This window comes from Engystomops pustulosus, chromosome 3, assembly GCF_040894005.1.
Source record: "Engystomops pustulosus chromosome 3, aEngPut4.maternal, whole genome shotgun sequence".
NCBI classification, from domain to species: Eukaryota; Metazoa; Chordata; class Amphibia; order Anura; family Leptodactylidae; genus Engystomops; species Engystomops pustulosus.
The window spans coordinates 7558719-7576478 of record NC_092413.1 but is presented as its reverse complement, the minus strand read 5'-3'; the positions used below and the strand labels follow the sequence as shown (position 1 = coordinate 7576478).

General features: G+C 47.5%; 2 protein-coding genes across 9 annotated transcripts in view; one reads left to right on the top strand and one right to left on the bottom strand.

The window, feature by feature from the left end:
* Positions 1–8577, bottom strand: part of BABAM2 (BRISC and BRCA1 A complex member 2) — a 144398-nt gene extending 135821 nt beyond the window's left edge. Inside the window, exons 1-3 of one of the 3 annotated variants that reach the window (XM_072139940.1) lie at positions 8339–8577; positions 5737–5880; positions 832–908 (exon numbers count right to left, since the gene is read on the bottom strand). In XM_072139940.1, the coding sequence (XP_071996041.1) occupies positions 832–908; positions 5737–5864 (205 nt within the window). In that variant the 5' untranslated portion in view covers positions 5865–5880; positions 8339–8577. Of the gene's footprint in view, positions 1–831; positions 909–5736; positions 5881–8166; positions 8284–8338 lie in introns of those variants that run through there. The other 2 variants (XM_072139938.1, XM_072139939.1) reach the window with 2 other exon arrangements.
* The window catches only part of RBKS (ribokinase), a 48456-nt gene that overhangs the window by 2123 nt on the left and 28573 nt on the right, over positions 1–17760 (top strand). For 2 of the 6 annotated variants that reach the window (XM_072139947.1, XM_072139942.1), the window contains exons 2-3: positions 11444–11506; positions 15149–15281. In XM_072139947.1, the coding sequence (XP_071996048.1) occupies positions 11444–11506; positions 15149–15281 (196 nt within the window). The other 4 variants (XM_072139944.1, XM_072139943.1, XM_072139946.1 and 1 more) reach the window with 4 other exon arrangements.

Here is a 17760-nt window from a genome sequence, read left to right as displayed (position 1 = left end):
TCCTATGCTGATATGTAGTTCTATACACCTGCTCCAGCCTCTGCAGAACATCTTCACATCTACTCCGATACCTCTGTGCTGCTTCTTATACACAGTGCAAGCATTTTATACAAAGCGCTATCCAAGTGTAACCCACCAGCAGTGTAAATGGGGCTCCATTACTATACACACAGACCTGCAGGAGGTGCGCACACACATCTGCCCCCTAGTGGTGACCTGTACACCTGACATGAATTTTCATAGTGCAATGACACAAATGCAAATCAATCATTAAAAAGGATTGCAAAAAAACTGATAAACCCCTAGGGGAGCAGATGTCTCTAGATTGCCCCCCATAGCTCCACCGCTCCATCTCTGGTGCATTTGGTCCTTTTGGACTAGAAGTTCTGGTATCACATCCCCTGGTTGAGCCAATCCCTGACCACAGCAGACACGTGCCAGGGATTGGCGTAGCCATCACATGTCCAATGAACGTGATGCTGATGGGACCATAGACCGAGAGCCACCGTCCATCCATAAATGTTAACGTATTACGTTAACATTGCGTCTTATGTGAACATTATGTTGACACAATGTTAACACAACATGTGAACGTGGCCTTAGGGGTTTTTTCTGATACTGATGTATTTATCAATCTTGAGGGGGTTAAACTCCACATCATACCCCGGACTCCTCTGTCACCCCCCACCCCTGTGATCGGATCAGCAGATGCAGTGAGACGTCTCAGCCCTCGCTCCCCCTGCCCCGAGAGCCTCGCGCCTCTCCATGATGGCAGATACTTTGCTGCACTTGGTGACCCTCATTAGCAGGAGACTTATCGTAATAACTCACATTTCAGGGTCTCCCCGGCGTACGGGATGTGGAGCTTGAAGCGATCGCAGCTCGGACCTGGGGTCAGGGAGGTGCAGCTGAAAAACAGAATCAAGTACAAATTCATCCCAAGGACACAGAGTGCACATTGTATAGTCATCTATGCTGTGCTCTACGGTCAGTACTGGGTCAGTCTAAGCACCCTCCTTAGTGTTCTGATCCAATCACCTGTGACCCCTGTTTATGGAAGGCACTTTTCAAGACAGGAAGGTGTTTCAGCAACAGGTTCCAGGGTTCTTCTGCTGTAACTTGTCCCTGTATTCTCATGTGTTCTGTATACTGCCTCTGCTGCTGTAACATGTCCTTGTGTTCTCCTGTATTCTCTATACTGCCTCTACTGCTGTAACATGTCCTTGTGTTCTCCTGTATTGTGTATACTGCCTCTACTGCTGTAACTTGTCCCTGTATTCTCATGTGTTCTGTATACTGCCTCTGCTGCTGTAACTTGTCCCTGTATTCTCAAGTGTTCTGTATACTGCCTCTGCTGCTGTAACTTGTCCCTGTATTCTCAAGTGTTCTGTATACTGCCTCTGCTGCTGTAAAGTGTCCTTGTGTTCTCCTGTGTTCTCTATGCTGCCTCTGCTGCTGTAACGTGTCCTTGTGTTCTCCTGTAATCTGTATACTGCCTCTGCTGCTGTAACGTGTCCTTGTGTTCTCCTGTATTCTGTATACTGCCTCTGCTGCTGTAACGTGTCCTTGTGTTCTCCTGTATTCTGTATACTGCCTCTGCTGCTGTAACGTGTCCTCGTGTTCTCCTGTATTCTGTATACTGCCTCTGCTGCTGTACCTTGTCCTTGTGTTCTCCTGTATTCTGTATACTGCCTCTGCTGCTGTACCTTGTCCTTGTGTTCTCCTGTATTCTGTATACTGCCTCTGCTGCTGTAATGTGACCTTTTGTTCTCCTGTATTCTGTATACTGCCTCTGCTGCTGTAATGTAACCTTTTGTTCTCCTGTATTCTGTATACTGCCTCTGCTGCTGTACCTTGTCCTTGTGTTCTCCTGTATTCTGCCTCTGCTGCTGGAATGTGCCCTTTTGTTCTCCTGTAATCTGTATACTGCCTCTGCTGCTGTAAAGTGTCCTTGTGTTCTCCTGTAATCTGTATACTGCCTCTGCTGCTGTAAAGTGTCCTTGTGTTCTCCTGTATTCTGTATACTGCCTCTGCTGCTGTAACGTGTCCTTGTGTTCTCCAGTATTCTGTATACTGCCTCTGCTGCTGTACCTTGTCCTTGTGTTCTCCTGTATTCTGTATACTGCCTCTGCTGCTGTAATGTGCCCTTTTGTTCTCCTGTATTCTGTATACTGCCTCTGCTGCTGTACCTTGTCCTTGTGTTCTCCTGTATTCTGTATACTGCCTCTGCTGCTGTAATGTGCCCTTTTGTTCTCCTGTATTCTGTATACTGCCTCTGCTGCTGTAATGTGCCCTTTTGTTCTCCTGTATTCTGTATACTGCCTCTGCTGCTGTACCTTGTCCTTGTGTTCTCCTGTATTCTGTATACTGCCTCTGCTGCTGTAACGTGTCCTTGTGTTCTCCTGTATTCTGTATACTGCCTCTGCTGCTGTAACGTGTCCTCGTGTTCTCCTGTATTCTGTATACTGCCTCTGCTGCTGTACCTTGTCCTTGTGTTCTCCTGTATTCTGTATACTGCCTCTGCTGCTGTACCTTGTCCTTGTGTTCTCCTGTATTCTGTATACTGCCTCTGCTGCTGTAATGTGACCTTTTGTTCTCCTGTATTCTGTATACTGCCTCTGCTGCTGTAATGTAACCTTTTGTTCTCCTGTATTCTGTATACTGCCTCTGCTGCTGTACCTTGTCCTTGTGTTCTCCTGTATTCTGCCTCTGCTGCTGGAATGTGCCCTTTTGTTCTCCTGTAATCTGTATACTGCCTCTGCTGCTGTAAAGTGTCCTTGTGTTCTCCTGTAATCTGTATACTGCCTCTGCTGCTGTAAAGTGTCCTTGTGTTCTCCTGTATTCTGTATACTGCCTCTGCTGCTGTAACGTGTCCTTGTGTTCTCCAGTATTCTGTATACTGCCTCTGCTGCTGTACCTTGTCCTTGTGTTCTCCTGTATTCTGTATACTGCCTCTGCTGCTGTAATGTGCCCTTTTGTTCTCCTGTATTCTGTATACTGCCTCTGCTGCTGTACCTTGTCCTTGTGTTCTCCTGTATTCTGTATACTGCCTCTGCTGCTGTAATGTGCCCTTTTGTTCTCCTGTATTCTGTATACTGCCTCTGCTGCTGTACCTTGTCCTTGTGTTCTCCTGTATTCTGCCTCTGCTGCTGTAATGCGCCCTTTTGTTCTCCTGTATTCTGTATACTGCCTCTGCTGCTGTAACGTGTCCTTATGTTCTCCTGTATTCTGTATACTGCCTCTGCTGCTGTAACGTGTCCTCGTGTTCTCCTGTATTCTGTATACTGCCTCTGCTGCTGTACCTTGTCCTTGTGTTTTCCTGTATTCTGTATACTGCCTCTGCTGCTGTAACGTGTCCTCGTGTTCTCCTGTATTCTGTATACTGCCTCTGCTGCTGTACCTTGTCCTTGTGTTCTCCTGTATTCTGTATACTGCCTCTGCTGCTGTACCTTGTCCTTGTGTTCTCCTGTATTCTGTATACTGCCTCTGCTGCTGTAATGTGACCTTTTGTTCTCCTGTATTCTGTATACTGCCTCTGCTGCTGTACCTTGTCCTTGTGTTCTCCTGTATTCTGCCTCTGCTGCTGGAATGTGCCCTTTTGTTCTCCTGTAATCTGTATACTGCCTCTGCTGCTGTAAAGTGTCCTTGTGTTCTCCGGTATTCTGTATACTGCCTCTGCTGCTGTAACGTGTCCTTGTGTTCTCCAGTATTCTGTATACTGCCTCTGCTGCTGTACCTTGTCCTTGTGTTCTCCTGTATTCTGTATACTGCCTCTGCTGCTGTACCTTGTCCTTGTGTTCTCCTGTATTCTGTATACTGCCTCTGCTGCTGTACCTTGTCCTTGTGTTCTCCTGTATTCTGTATACTGCCTCTGCTGCTGTAATGTGCCCTTTTGTTCTCCTGTATTCTGTATACTGCCTCTGCTGCTGTACCTTGTCCTTGTGTTCTCCTGTATTCTGCCTCTGCTGCTGTAATGTGCCCTTTTGTTCTCCTGTATTCTGTATACTGCCTCTGCTGCTGTAACGTGTCCTCGTGTTCTCCTGTATTCTGTATACTGCCTCTGCTGCTGTAACGTGTCCTTGTGTTCTCCAGTATTCTGTATACTGCCTCTGCTGCTGTAACGTGTCCTCGTGTTCTCCTGTATTCTGTATACTGCCTCTGCTGCTGTACCTTGTCCTTGTGTTCTCCTGTATTCTGTATACTGCCTCTGCTGCTGTACCTTGTCCTTGTGTTCTCCTGTATTCTGTATACTGCCTCTGCTGCTGTAACGTGTCCTCGTGTTCTCCTGTATTCTGTATACTGCCTCTGCTGCTGTAACGTGTCCTTGTGTTCTCCTGTATTCTGTATACTGCCTCTGCTGCTGTAATGTGCCCTTTTGTTCTCCTGTATTCTGTATACTGCCTCTACTGCTGTACCTTGTCCTTGTGTTCTCCTGTATTCTGTATACTGCCTCTGCTGCTGTACCTTGTCCTTGTGTTCTCCTGTGCTGACCGCAGCTTGCGTCTGACATTATATATGTACTACTTGCCCTGACTATGATGTGATCTCAATGAGTAGAGAAATCCTCTGCGCACTTCTTGGTCTGCACCGTTAAAGGGGTCGTCATAGATATTATCTAACGTTTCTCTCCCTTCCCGGTTGTCCCAGGGTTTAATATCTAATCTACTATCTAAATTGATGATAACCCAGGGACATTACTCATAGATTAGGCACTGGGACTGGGGTAATCTTCTTATATTTGTTATCAATTACCTCCTTCTAAAATGAACTTTCAAAATTATGCTAATGAGCCATACGGGCTCTGGGGGGTATACCAGAGCCTTTCTGTGCTGTAGCTACACAGGGTCTTACATGGTCCCTCATCTCTTGCTCCCTCAGCACTTCCCCCCTCCCTCTGCCTGCTGTATTCTCACACAGTGGGAGGGGGAAGTGCTCCTGCACAGAGTAACAGCCTGTTAAGGAGGGGCCCTGGTAACACCCCCAGAGTCCTTCAGGCTCATTAGCATAATTTTAAAAGTTGATTTTAGAAGGAAGGAGGCCATGGATAACTTATATAAGAAGATACCACAGTCCCGGTGCCTGGATCTATGAGTAATGTCCCTGGTTTATAATTGATGGTAGATTGTCTGGTCTGAGGGATCTGGAAGCGGAGCCATCGTGTGCTCCCTCTCCCAATACTCAGGGTGTGACTAGGGGATAGATTCATGCTGATGTGCTGAAGAAGTAAAGCCCCCTCAGTCACAGCACGGTGCACTATGCTGCCACGTGTCCACGAATGGCTTCTGTGACTGAGGGGACTGGATGTGATAAAGCATCATGAACCCATCTCCCGCTCACACGATGCAATGGAGCTTTGACTCTCAGAGGGGGGAGTCCATTGTTGTGTAAAGTCTCTGCTTCCTGCTCTTTCAGGCCAGATAAATGACCTTAGGTGTCAGTGAAGCAGAGGGGGCACAAACTTATACACATAGGGGGAGGTTTGTCAGAAGTGTGATGGGAGCCCCTCCAGCACCGCCGGATACATCATGAGGCTTAGGATTCCTGATGTATCCAGCGTGAATGTTCACAGTGTACAGTCACATGGTCTAGGTGCGCGCCCCCCCTTTAAGACCCTCCATGACCCCCTGGCGTGGCGCTTGTGTACAGGAGAATATATTTGGATTATTTTAGGGCTTCTATGATGTTTTCCGGTGTATTAGCCCTGATAAATGTCCCCCAACGTCTGCAGTCACCTACCCGGATTTCAGGTCCGTTATCCGCAGGCAGCTGGTGGAGTCCAGCCCCACCTTCCCATTCCGGACCACACTGGATATGAAGGGGGACAGTGCGGGGGCAATGCGGTTTAAAGTGACTTCCGGGGACATTGTGCCGAGTCAGAACCTGGAGAGAGAGCAAAGAAACCCTAAATATCAGGAAATACTCGTTTTCATCTACTACAGCAAAAATCTGGAAGCCAAAGATCACAACTACCATCATAAGGGGAAAGCAGCGCCCCATCCATTAGGGGAAAGCAGCGCCCCATCCATTAGGGGAAAGCAGCGCCCCATCCATTAGGGGAAAGCAGGGCCCCATCCATTAGGGGAAAGCAGGGCCCCATCCATTAGGGGAAAGCAGCGCCCCATCCATTAGGGGAAAGCAGGGCCCTATCCATTAGGGGAAAGCAGCGCCCCATCCATTAGGGGAAAGCAGGGCCCCATCCATTAGGGGAAAGCAGGGCCCCATCCATTAGGGGAAAGCAGGGCCCCATCCATTAGGGGAAAGCAGGGCCCCATCCATTAGGGGAAAGCAGGGCCCCATCCATTAGGGGAAAGCAGGGCCCCATCCATTAGGGGAAAGCAGGGCCCCATCCATTAGGGGAAAGCAGGGCCCCATCCATTAGGGGAAAGCAGGGCCCCATCCATTAGGGGAAAGCAGGGCCCCATCCATTAGGGGACAGCAGGGCCCCATCCATTAGGGGACAGCAGGGCCCCATCCTTTAGGGGACAGCAGGGCCCCATCCTTTAGGGGAAAGCAGGGCCCCATCCTTTAGGGGAAAGCAGGGCCCCATCCTTTAGGGGAAAGCAGGGCCCCATCCTTTAGGGGAAAGCAGGGCCCCATCCTTTAGGGGAAAGCAGGGCCCCATCCTTTAGGGGAAAGCAGGGCCCCATCCTTTAGGGGAAAGCAGGGCCCCATCCTTTAGGGGAAAGCAGGGCCCCATCAGGGGAGATGAGCCACAATTTTTAGGGGGGAGTGGTGTCCCATCATTAGGGGGAAGCAGGATCCCATCATTAGTGGGGGGTCCCATAATGGCAGAGGGTCCCATAATGAGTGAATTATTCATAGTTGGAAGACCTCTGCTTGTTGTCATACAATAGAAGCTTTCACAGTATGAATGTTTACATTCCGGGGAATTAATACTCAGGACGCAGGTATCTAATTCTCAGCCGTGTGATCAGATACTTTCAGAACTAATGGAGGGACCGGATAGACACCTTGTATCTGAGGCCACAAGACATTCCAAACCGGCCACTGACAGAACCTGTCATATGTAATGATACCCGAATTTATATTCCATGATTGTACTAATGGGGGCATGTCCTCACACTGCTATGCACTGTGCAGTCAGTGTTATGTATTGTCTTTGGAGAGATGTGACATCAGACCTTTGTGTATGGTGTTTGTAGCAGCAGGACTTTGATATGTGATATATGGATTCGTATTCCAGAATTGTCCTGGGGGTGTGTCCTCACACTGCTGTGCTCTGTGCTCTCTGCAGCCAGTGTTATGTATTGTCCCTGGAGAGATGTGTAATCAGACCTCACACTGCTGTGCTCTCTGCAGCCAGTGTTAGGTATTGTCCCTGGAGAGATGTGTAATCAGACCTCACACTGCTGTGCTCTGTGCTCTCTGCAGCCAGTGTTATGTATTGTCCCTGGAGAGATGTGTAATCAGACCTCACACTGCTGTGCTCTGTGCTCTCTGCAGCCAGTGTTATGTATTGTCCCTGGAGAGATGTGTAATCAGACCTCACACTGCTGTGCTCTGTGCTCTCTGCAGCCAGTGTTATGTGCTGTCCCTGGAGAGATGTGTAATCAGACCTCACACTGCTGTGCTCTGTGCTCTCTGCAGCCAGTGTTAGGTAGTGTCCCTGGAGAGATGTGTAATCAGACCTCACACTGCTGTGCTCTGTGCTCTCTGCAGCCAGTGTTATGTATTGTCCCTGGAGTGATGTGTAATCAGACCTCACACTGCTGTGCTCTGTGCTCTCTGCAGCCAGTGTTATGTATTGTCCCTGGAGAGATGTGTAATCAGACCTCACACTGCTGTGCTCTGTGCTTTCTGCAGCCAGTGTCATGTATTGTCCCTGGAGAGATGTGTAATCAGACCTCACACTGCTGTGCTCTGTGCTCTCTGCAGCCAGTGTTATGTATTGTCCCTGGAGATGTGTAATCAGACCTCACACTGCTGTGCTCTCTGCAGCCAGTGTTATGTACTGTCCCTGGAGAGATGTGTAATCAGACCTCACACTGCTGTGCTCTGTGCTCTCTGCAGCCAGTGTTACGCATTGTCCCTGGAGAGATGTGTAATCAGACCTCACACTGCTGTGCGCTCTGCAGCCAGTGTTATGTATTGTCCCTGTGATATGTGGATTTATATTCCCACATTATACTGGAAGTGTGTCCTCACACTGCTGTGCTCTGTGTACAGAGTGAATACAGCAGCAGTCACTCAGAGCAGGTGGGCGGGGCTGTACACTGGCTGGATGTTGTCCTGTGATGTATAAGATATCGGTCCCGGAGCTGGTCCCGCCTGCACATCACCACTGAGCACTACAACCCCGAGCATCCCGGCCACTCACCCCCTGTACAAGCCGAGTCCTGCCTCCAGCAACCTCAGGCCCTCCTGTCAGGACCCCGCTCCATGCTGTCTTATCACTGCCAGCCGCAGACTGGAGGCTTAGTACCTAGTGACTGAATATATCGCAATGTGTCAGTCTAAACCTCAATAATACATGGTAGGAATGCCGCAGAGGAGCCGCACAGTCTGTCCACCGGTAGACTTTCCAGTCAGGCAGTGCACGGGGCAGCCCTTTGTACTGATAACGCGTCTCCATAGCGACAGCTCCGCCTTCCGGGTATTTCCGCGTTGGGAGGTCACGTGGGCGAGAGGGCGCGTTGCGGTTGGATGATGTAGGACACGTGGTGCGTTCCCAGCAGCCAGCGGGGAGCGGGAGAGTGAGATATGTGAGTGACAGGCGGATGGGGAGGTTGGGAGTTGTAGTCCCCCTTCAGCAGCCGTTACTACTTCAATACTGCAGCTTTCTCACAGACCTGATACTTTTCACAGCTGAGGGTTCGTTACAATAACCTCATGTGCACTGGATATTTCCCCAGTCTCAGGGAGGGTCTTTTGTTTTTTGATTCTGTGCTGGCGCCTCCTCTGTCTGCAGGTTGTGAGTGGTACTGCAGCTCAGTCCAGTCCCATCCCATAGAGCCGGGGCGTAATATCCGGAAATAACCTGGACGTAGAGGAAAGTGATGGGTTGTTGGGCACGAAAAGTCGTCTCCTTTGCGCGAACGACGGGAGTTGTCTCCCTTCAGTGAACAGATAGCTCTCTGAACCCCACCCCCAATCAGCTTGCCACGCCCCCTTTAATCTGACTAAATCATGTTAAGAGGGGGGGGGGGCACTGGCCTGAAGCCCAATATTATACATGGAATAGGGAAGAGCCTAATGATCCAGATCACTACGGAGAGACGGACTTCCCATCACTAGTAGATGAAAAGTAACTCACTGTCTGATGGGAAGATGTTGTATAACAGGAAATCGCTGGCTAACACAAAACAGAAGACTGGAAGGAAGAAGCTGTCCGACAGGAGGAAGATTGGAAGGAAATAGCTGTCCGACAGGAGGAAGACTGGAAGGAAGGGGCTGCCCGACAGGAGGAAGATTGGAAGGAAGGGGCTGCCCGACAGGAGGAAGATTGGAAGGAAGAAGCTGTCCGACAGGAAGAAGATTGGAAGGAAGAAGCTGTCCGACAGGAGGAAGATTGGAAGGAAGGGGCTGTCCGACAGGAGGAAGATTGGAAGGAAGAAGCTGTCCGACAGGAGGAAGATTGGAAGGAAGAAGCTGTCCGACAGGAAGAAGATTGGAAGGTAGAAGCTGTCCGACAGGAGGAAGACTGGAAGGTAGAAGCTGTCCGACAGGAGGAAGACTGGAAGGAAGGGGCTGCCCGACAGGAGGAAGACTGGAAGGAAGGGGCTGCCCGACAGGAGGAAGACTGGAAGGAAGGGGCTGCCCGACAGGAGGAAGACTGGAAGGAAGGGGCTGCCCGACAGGAGGAAGACTGGAAGGAAGGGGCTGCCCGACAGGAGGAAGACTGGAAGGAAGGGGCTGTCCGACTGGAGGAAGATTGGAAGGAAGAAGCTGTCCGACAGGAGGAAGATTGGAAGGAAGGGGCTGTCCGGCAGGAAGAAGATTGGAAGGAAGTGGCTGTCCGACAGGAAGAAGATTGGAAGGAAGGGGCTGTCCGACAGGAGGAAGATTGGAAGGAAGGGGCTGTCCGGCAGGAGGAAGATTGGAAGGAAGGGGCTGTCCGGCAGGAGGAAGATTGGAAGGAAGGGGCTGTCCGACAGGAGGAAGATTAAAAGGAAGTATCTCAGTGACAAGAAGGTGATGTAAAGGAAATAGTTGGCTGACATGAAGTTGATCTAAAGGAAGGAGCTGTCTGACAGGAAAAAGATTAAAAGGAAGTAGCTGTCTGACAGGTAGAAGACGATTGGAAGAAAATAGCTGTCTGAAAGGAAGAAGATTGGAAGGGAGAAGCTGACAGGAAGAAGATTGGAAGGGAGAAGCTGACAGGAAGAAGAAGAAGATTGGAAGGAAGTAATGGGAAGAATTAGCTGTTCAACAGGAAGAATCTTTTTTATATAAAGAAGTTGTGTCATTGGAAGTAGTTGACAGGAAGTGACTTTATCACATCATGTAGTTGTGACAGGAAGTAACTTTCAGACCAGGAAGAAGAAGATGATTGGAAGGAAGTAGCTGTCTGACAGGAAGAAGAAGATGATTGGAAGGAAGAAGCTGTCCGACAGGAAGAAGATTGGAAGGAAGAAGCTGTCCGACAGGAAGAAGATTGGAAGGAAGAAGCTGTCCGACAGGAAGAAGATTGGAAGGAAGAAGCTGTCCGACAGGAAGAAGATTGGAAGGAAGAAGCTGTCCGACAGGAAGAAGATTGGAAGGAAGAAGCTGTCCGACAGGAAGAAGATTGGAAGGAAGAAGCTGTCCGACAGGAAGAAGATTGGAAGGAAGAAGCTGTCCGACAGGAAGAAGATTGGAAGGAAGTAGCTGTTCGACAGGAAGAAGATTGGAAGGAAGTAGCTGTCCGACAGGAAGAAGATTGGAAGGAAGAAGCTGTCCGACAGGAAGAAGATTGGAAGGAAGTAGCTGTTCGACAGGAAGAAGATTGGAAGGAAGTAGCTGTCTGACAGGAAGAAGATTGGAAGGAAGTAGCTGTCCGACAGGAAGAAGATTGGAAGGAAGTGGGAAGTAGTTGACAGGAAGTAGCTGTCTGACAGGAAGTGTTAGTTAGGAAGTAGCATGTCTTGTCAGCTATCACTCTCAGCCATGTAAGCTGGTCTGCATCTGGGATAGCTTCATGTCTGGGAGGCATCTGGGCTCCTGTAAGGCTGGACATCGGCCTGGGGCGCAGCTTCCTGCTCTCTGATTGCTTGTAGAGGATTGAGTATGAGGGTCATGCCCCCCCCCCCCCCATTAGGAGTTGTAATGCTGTTTGTGATTTATTAGAGCGAGTACGGGTCCCATATACTGCACATGCAGGGGCCCGGCTGTACCTGCTGTCCTGTCCCGCTGACACAGTAGCAGCGGCAGGGGAAAGGTCTGGATGTGACCTTTGCACCGGCCTCCAGAAGTTTTGATTATTCACTTTATTCTCTTTCTGCAGCAGGATGGATCCGCTCAGTCCCCAGGTAGTGGTGGTGGGATCCTGTATGACTGACCTAGTCAGGTAAGTGACATATATATCTATATACCATGGCTACTGCCCGCCTGTACCTCATCTATCACGGATCCCAGCTACTACACTGCAGCCGTATATTCCCTGGAAAGATGTGTAATTAGACCTTTGTATATGTCGGTAGTAGCAGCAGGACTGTGATACATGGATTTATATTCCAGAATTGTAATGGGGGGATGTCCTCACACTGCTGTTCTCTCTGCAGACAGTGTTGGGTATTGTCCTTGGAAAGATGTGTAATCGTATCTTTGTGTATTTTGTTAGTAGCAACAGGACTGTGATGCATGGATTTATAGTCCTTGATTGTAGATTTTTTTTATTGCACTGGGGGGTGTCCTCACACTGCTGTGCTCTCTGCAATCTTTGATGACACACCTCCAGTGCACTTAGAGAAGCTACAGTCCTTGAATATAAATCCGTTTATCACAGTCCTGCTGCTACTAACAACATACACAAAGGTCTGGTTACACATCTCTCCATCTTAGACTTGCTGCACAGAGCACAGCAGTGTGAGGACACGTCCCCAGTATTCCAATTTTGGAATATAAACCCATAGCTCACAGTCCTGCTTCTACTAACAAATAACTATGCAAAGGTCTGAGAACACATCTCTCCATCTTAGACTGGCTGCACAGAGCGCAGCAGTGTGAGGACACGTCCCCATGACAATCCTGGAATATAAACCCATATCTCACAGTCCTGCTGCTATTAACAACATACACAAAGGTCTGATTACACATCTCTCCAGGGACAATACATAACACTTACAGCTGTCTGTGTGGTCACAACTGCTGACAGGTTCCCTTTAAAGGGTTAATCAAAAATGAAATACATCCGGCTTTCACTCATCAGAAATAGAGCAGGTGGTCACATAGAGAATATAAACTGAGATCATCAGGAAGTAACTAGAGACCCCGCAGGAGGCCGGGAGTGTTTACTGAGGGAATCTAAAAATTTTTTAGAGCTTTACCGGTGAAAAGGGAAACAATAATATTAATTCTTTATATAGCGCACACAGATTCCGCGGCGTTTGCCAGATCAGTCCCTGTCCCCAATGGGGCTCACAATCTAATCACCTACCAGTATGTTTTGGAGTGTGGGAGGAAACCGGAGGAAACCCGCAGAAACACAGAGAGAACATAAAAACTCTTTGCAGATGTTGACTCTGGGACTTGAACCCAGGTCCCCAACGCTGCACTGCTGTAGTGCTAACCACTGAGCCATGTGCTGCAAGGCTGTAGTGCTAACCACTGAGCCACCGTGTTGCAAGGCTGTAGTGCTAACCACTGAGCCATCGTGCTGCAAGGCTGTAGTGCTAACCACTGAGCCACCGTGCTGCAAGGCTGTAGTGCTAACCACTGAGCCACCGTGTTGCCCCTAACAAGATCTATATTACACAGATTATATCTCCTCCACCAGGCAGTAGGAGAAGGATAACCTATGCCTGAAGGATCAGACTACACAGGAACTATTTGTAGTCTGCAGCCATGGCGATGCATAGATGTGCATAGTAGCTGTGGACTCTGTTTTTTTTTGTCCTGCAGCAATTAGTAAAAGTTGGCAAACCTGCTCACAGCAACGTGACTATAGCTAGTGCTGCCAAAGAGGTCCGTGTCCCTTTAAGGGGCAGCCTGGACTGTAGCCTGGCAGGCGTGAGGTCACCTGTTTGTCACAGCGGTAACCATGGTGATAGACTATGATGTCATCAGCTGGATATTAGTTGCCTAAATAAATAGCGCAGGATGACATCCCGCCGCACGGAAAGATCTCCACCTGCCGTGTGATCTCTATGTAGAAGCCGTCTTACATATACATCACCCCGGGTGGGCTGGAGGGGGGATGTGATTTCTGTATAGAAGCCTCAGTCCATTGCTGCCCTCATACTACCCCTTGTGGGTTGGACAAGGGCTGTGTAGATGCCTTAATACACTAGGCCACCCTCATTTTATCCCTGGTGGGCTGGTGAATGCTGTGATTTGTGTAGACTCCTAAATCCAGTAGGTTGCCCTCATTTTACCCCTGGTGGGCCAGGGCGCTGTGATTTCTGTGTAGAGGCCTTAGTCCACTAGGTTGCCTTTATTTTACCCCTGGTGGGCCGGTGGGCTGTGATTTCTGCATAGAAGCCTTAGTCTCGTAGCTTGCCCTCATTTTACCCCTGGTGGGCCGGTGGGCTGTGATTTCTGTGTAGAAGCCTTTGATGTCTGTCTGTAAGGTCCCAACATTCTTCGAATTCCTTCCTTTAGTGTAGAATCCATTATACAAAGCGCAGGTAGAAGCCCCTGGATGTTAAGGACGGATTTTCCGACTCTTTTATTGGGAACAGAATGAAGGGATAAAGAGAAATTCTGGTGGAGGCGGAGGAGGCGCAGAAGGAGGCGCAGGAGGAGGAGGAGGCGCAGGAGGAGGTGCTGGGTCAGTGCGAGGTCATAATGTGCAGAGGAGCCACAGAGTCACTGGAGCAGAATCTCAGCTCTAATACAGCAGGAGAGGAATGTATTCAGCGTCGCCCTAACGTACCTTGCCCCAACACCAGCAAGGGAACCTGTCAGCAGGAGTGACCATACAGACAGCAGCCAGAGTTATGTATTGTCCCTGAGGAGTTGTGTCATTAGATCTTTGTGTAGGTTTCTACTGGACGGTGATATATGGATTTATATCCCAGAGTAGCTCCACCAAGTGCGCCGGGGTTGTATCCTCACACTGCTGTGCTCTGTGCTCTCTGCAACCAGTGTTCCCACATGTATTTCTCCTGCAGAGATATGTAATTATACCTCTGTATATGTTGTGAGTAGCAGCAGGACTGTGATATATGGATTTAAATTCCAGGAATGTACCAGGAGTGTCCTCACACTGCTGTGCTCTTGGCTTTTGGCATTGAATGGTTCTACGTCTTCTTTCCTCTGTTCTGAATAGCTGCTGTAGTCTTGACCAGTTAGACATGTAAAAGCTACAATCCTGGAATATAAATTTGTATAACACAGTACTGCTGCTACTAACAACATACACAAAGGTCTTATTACACATCCCTGCCGGTACAGTACATAACACTGGGCTTCAGAGAACAGTGTGATGACACACCACCATTACACTTGGAGAAGCTGCAAATCTGGAATATACACCCATATATCACAGTCCTGCTGCTACTAACACACAAAGGTCTTATTACACATCTCTCCTGGGATAATACATAACACTGGCTGCAGATAGCATAGTGCACAGCAGTGTGAGGACACATCCCCAGTACAATCCTGGAATATACATCCATCTATCACAGTCCTGCTGCTACTAACCATATTCATAAAAGTCTGATTAAAGGGATTCTCCAAGACTCACAAGTTATTGTAGATCCTTGGGGACACCTGGGACCACACAGATCAGCTGATATTAGCGATGCACAGAGTAAGAAGCAAGCAGCGCTGTAGCCTTTAGAGTGGCCATGCTGCGCTATTGCAGTAACACAGCCTGGCCACTACACAGTGTGCGGCGCTGTCTGAACAGTGCTGGACCTGGTAGTGATCTGAGGACTGCCCATTAATGGTCTGGTGTTTGAGGACCCCTTTAAAATCCAAAATGTAGCCACTAAGTGTGAACACGGCGCAGAGCCCCCCTTTATGACTGTTCATGTCTCCGCAGTTTAACCCCTCGTCTGCCCAGAGCAGGAGAGACCATACACGGGAGCAAGTTTTTCATCGGTTTTGGGGGCAAAGGAGCCAATCAGTGCATCCAGGCGTCTCGCCTCGGGGCCAGCACCGCCATGGTCTGTAAGGTAACGCATCCACCAGCGCAGCGGAGAAGGAAGCAGGACTTCCGCACCGGATCCTTCCGTGTCACATAGGAAATTCCTCCGGCTCAGAGACTAAATAATCGGATTTCATTCCCATTAATCAGCGCAGCGTCCTGCAGCCTGACCTCATCCCAAGTTATACAAATATGTACGGAATTTCTCCCTTCTATGGGGTCAGACAAAAGGCTTTACAATCTACCCAGAAACAGCGCCACTTGTGTCTGTATCTGGTACTGCACCACCTCTTCTTTCATGTGAGTAACACTGACCTCTGACCTGCAGTACCAGGCACAGACTAGACACAACGGTGGCGCTGTTTCAAGAAAACGCCGCCATTAGACAACCCTTTTAAAGGGATCTTCTATGCACTGAATTACCCCAATAAATTAAACAAATATTGTTGTGCCTCAAAACTATAGTAAGAATATGGTAAGTCCTGCTTCTGACTGGGCCTGATGTGAAGGTATGTGGGCAGCCATGATGTCATCACATAAATAGATTTGTACGGTGGGGATGATACTGAAGTAGTGTTATAGGTGGTCTGAACACTAGTGACCGTGTGTCCTCCGAATGTATGACCCCTCACTGGTAACACTGCTGCTCAGCCCCCAACATCACTTCATACCAATGTCCTGACATCATGCATTGTTTAGTCTCTCGTTCACACATTTCATGTCTACTTATAGTACAAAGATGTAATTGTTACAGAGATTGTCCTCAACTACCCCTGGTCACATACTGCCCCTAATGTACAGGAATATAACTACTATAATACTGCCCCTAATGTACAGGAATATAACTACTATAATACTGCCCCACTATGTACAAGAATATAACTACTATAATACTGCCCCCTATGTACAGGGATATAACTACTATAATACTGCCCCCTATGTACAGGAATATAACTACTATAATACTGTCCCCTATGTACAGGAATATAACTACTATAATACTGCCCCCTATGTACAGGAATATAACTACTATAATACTGCCCCCTATGTACAGGAATATAACTACTATAATACTGCCCCCTATGTACAAGAATATAACTACTATAATACTGTCCCCTATGTACAGGAATATAACTACTATAATACTGTCCCCTATGTACAAGAATATAACTACTATAATACTGCCCCCTATGTACAGGAATATAACTACTATAATACTGCCCCCTATGTACAAGAATATAACTACTATAATACTGCCCCCTATGTACAGGAATATAACTACTATAATACTGCCCCCTATGTACAGGAATATAACTACTATAATACTGCCCCCTATGTACAGGAATATAACTACTATAATACTGCCCCCTATGTACAAGAATATAACTACTATAATACTGTCCCCTATGTACAAGAATATAACTACTATAATACTGCCCCCTATGTACAGGAATATAACTACTATAATACTGCCCCTATGTACAAGAATATAACTACTATAATACTGCCCCTAATGTACAGGAATATAACTACTATAATACTGCCCCCTATGTACAGGAATATAACTACTATAATACTGCCCCCTATGTACAAGAATATAACTACTATAATACTGCCCCCTATGTACAGGAATATAACTACTATAATACTGCCCCCTATGTACAGGAATATAACTACTATAATACTGCCCCCTATGTACAGGAATATAACTACTATAATACTGCCCCCTATGTACAAGAATATAACTACTATAATACTGCCCCCTATGTACAAGAATATAACTACTATAATACTGCCCCCCATGTACAAGAATATAACTACTATAATACTGCCCCCTATGTACAGGAATATAACTACTATAATACTGTCCCCTATGTACAGGAATATAACTACTATAATACTGCCCCCTATGTACAGGAATATAACTACTATAATACTGCCCCCTATGTACAAGAATATAACTACTATAATACTGCCCCCTATGTACAAGAATATAACTACTATAATACTGCCCCCTATGTACAAGAATATAACTACTATAATACTGCCCCCCATGTACAAGAATATAACTACTATAATACTGCCCCCTATGTACAGGAATATTACTACTATAATACTGTCCTCTATGTACAGGGATATAACTACTATAATACTGCCCCCTATGTACAGGTATATAACTACTATAATACTGCCCCCTATGTACAGGTATATAACTACTATAATACTGCCCCCTGGGTACAGGAATATAACTACTATAATACTGCCCCCTATGTACAAGAATATAACTACTATAATACTGCCCCCTATGTACAAGAATATAACTACTATAATACTGCCCCCTATGTACAGGAAATATCTACTATAATACTGCCCCCTATGTACAAGAATATAACTACTATAATACTGCCCCCTATGTACAAGAATATAACTACTATAATACTGCCCCCTATGTACAAGAATATAACTACTATAATACTACCCCCTATGTACAGGAATATAACTACTAT